Source organism: Egretta garzetta, unplaced genomic scaffold (genome assembly GCF_000687185.1).
Source record: "Egretta garzetta isolate BGI_Z169 unplaced genomic scaffold, ASM68718v1 scaffold1080, whole genome shotgun sequence".
NCBI classification, from domain to species: Eukaryota; Metazoa; Chordata; class Aves; order Pelecaniformes; family Ardeidae; genus Egretta; species Egretta garzetta.
Genome location: NW_009258399.1, coordinates 21158 through 21967, shown reverse-complemented (window position 1 = coordinate 21967; position 810 = coordinate 21158). Strand labels below are relative to the sequence as shown.

At 60.0% G+C, this 810-nt stretch overlaps 1 protein-coding gene across 1 annotated transcript in view; it reads left to right on the top strand.

Annotated features, from left to right (window-relative positions):
* LOC104129736 (transcription factor CP2) overlaps positions 1-810 on the top strand; it is a 36839-nt gene that overhangs the window by 23353 nt on the left and 12676 nt on the right. Inside the window, 1 exon segment of the mRNA XM_035898275.1 lies at positions 208-284. Coding sequence (XP_035754168.1) covers positions 208-284 — 77 coding nt within the window.

Genomic DNA, 810 nt, shown 5'->3' with positions numbered 1-810 from the left:
TTGGGGGTGGGATGGCAGGGGTAGGGGAACGGTTGGGCTGGGGGAGCTGAACGGGCTTCTCCAACCCAAACGATTCCATGATTCCATGACTCTATAAGAAGATTGCGTGTCTAGTGTGGCAGCAAGATGTGAAAACGCTGGAGGAGGAGTGGCAGCGAAGGTCTATCCCCAACTAACCACGAGGTGCCCTTGTCTTCCTTCCCTCAGGGCAGTCCTATGAAATCCGGATGCTGGACAACAGGAAAATCGGGGAGCTGCCAGAGATAAATGGGAAACTGGTCAAGGTAAGCAGGGAGCGCAGGTATGTGTGTCCAGCTGGGGCCATCCCCTGCCGCAGGGAGCAGCAAGCGGGGTCTTGTCCTGCCTTCCTGCAGCGGCCCCCGCGATGGCGTCTGCAGGATAGAGGTGGCTTGGTTGGGGTTGGTCTTCCCTTGCCCCTTCTCCCACTTCGTTGGGATGAGCCTGGCTGGTGGTGTCCAACCAGTCTCGGGGGGGCCTGGGGAAGCCAAGGGGTGATTGCTGATCGCTTGGTGTTCGGGAAGAATAAGCTGCTGCCTTCATGCTTCTGTCCCGAGGGTCCTTCTGGGCTCTCTTTTATTGCTTTGGCCTCTCCCTGAAGACTTCGGGCCCCTCTGCTCCCCTCTGGGACTGGGAAACTCCAGAACTGGGGTGTTCAGCCTGGGGAAGAGGGGGCTGCGGGGGGACCTGAGTGCGGCCGCTCAGGGCTTCAAGGGGGCCCCCAGGGAAGACGGGGACAATCTTTTGAGCAGGGCCGGCTGGGACAGGACACGGGGGGATGGTTTGAAACTG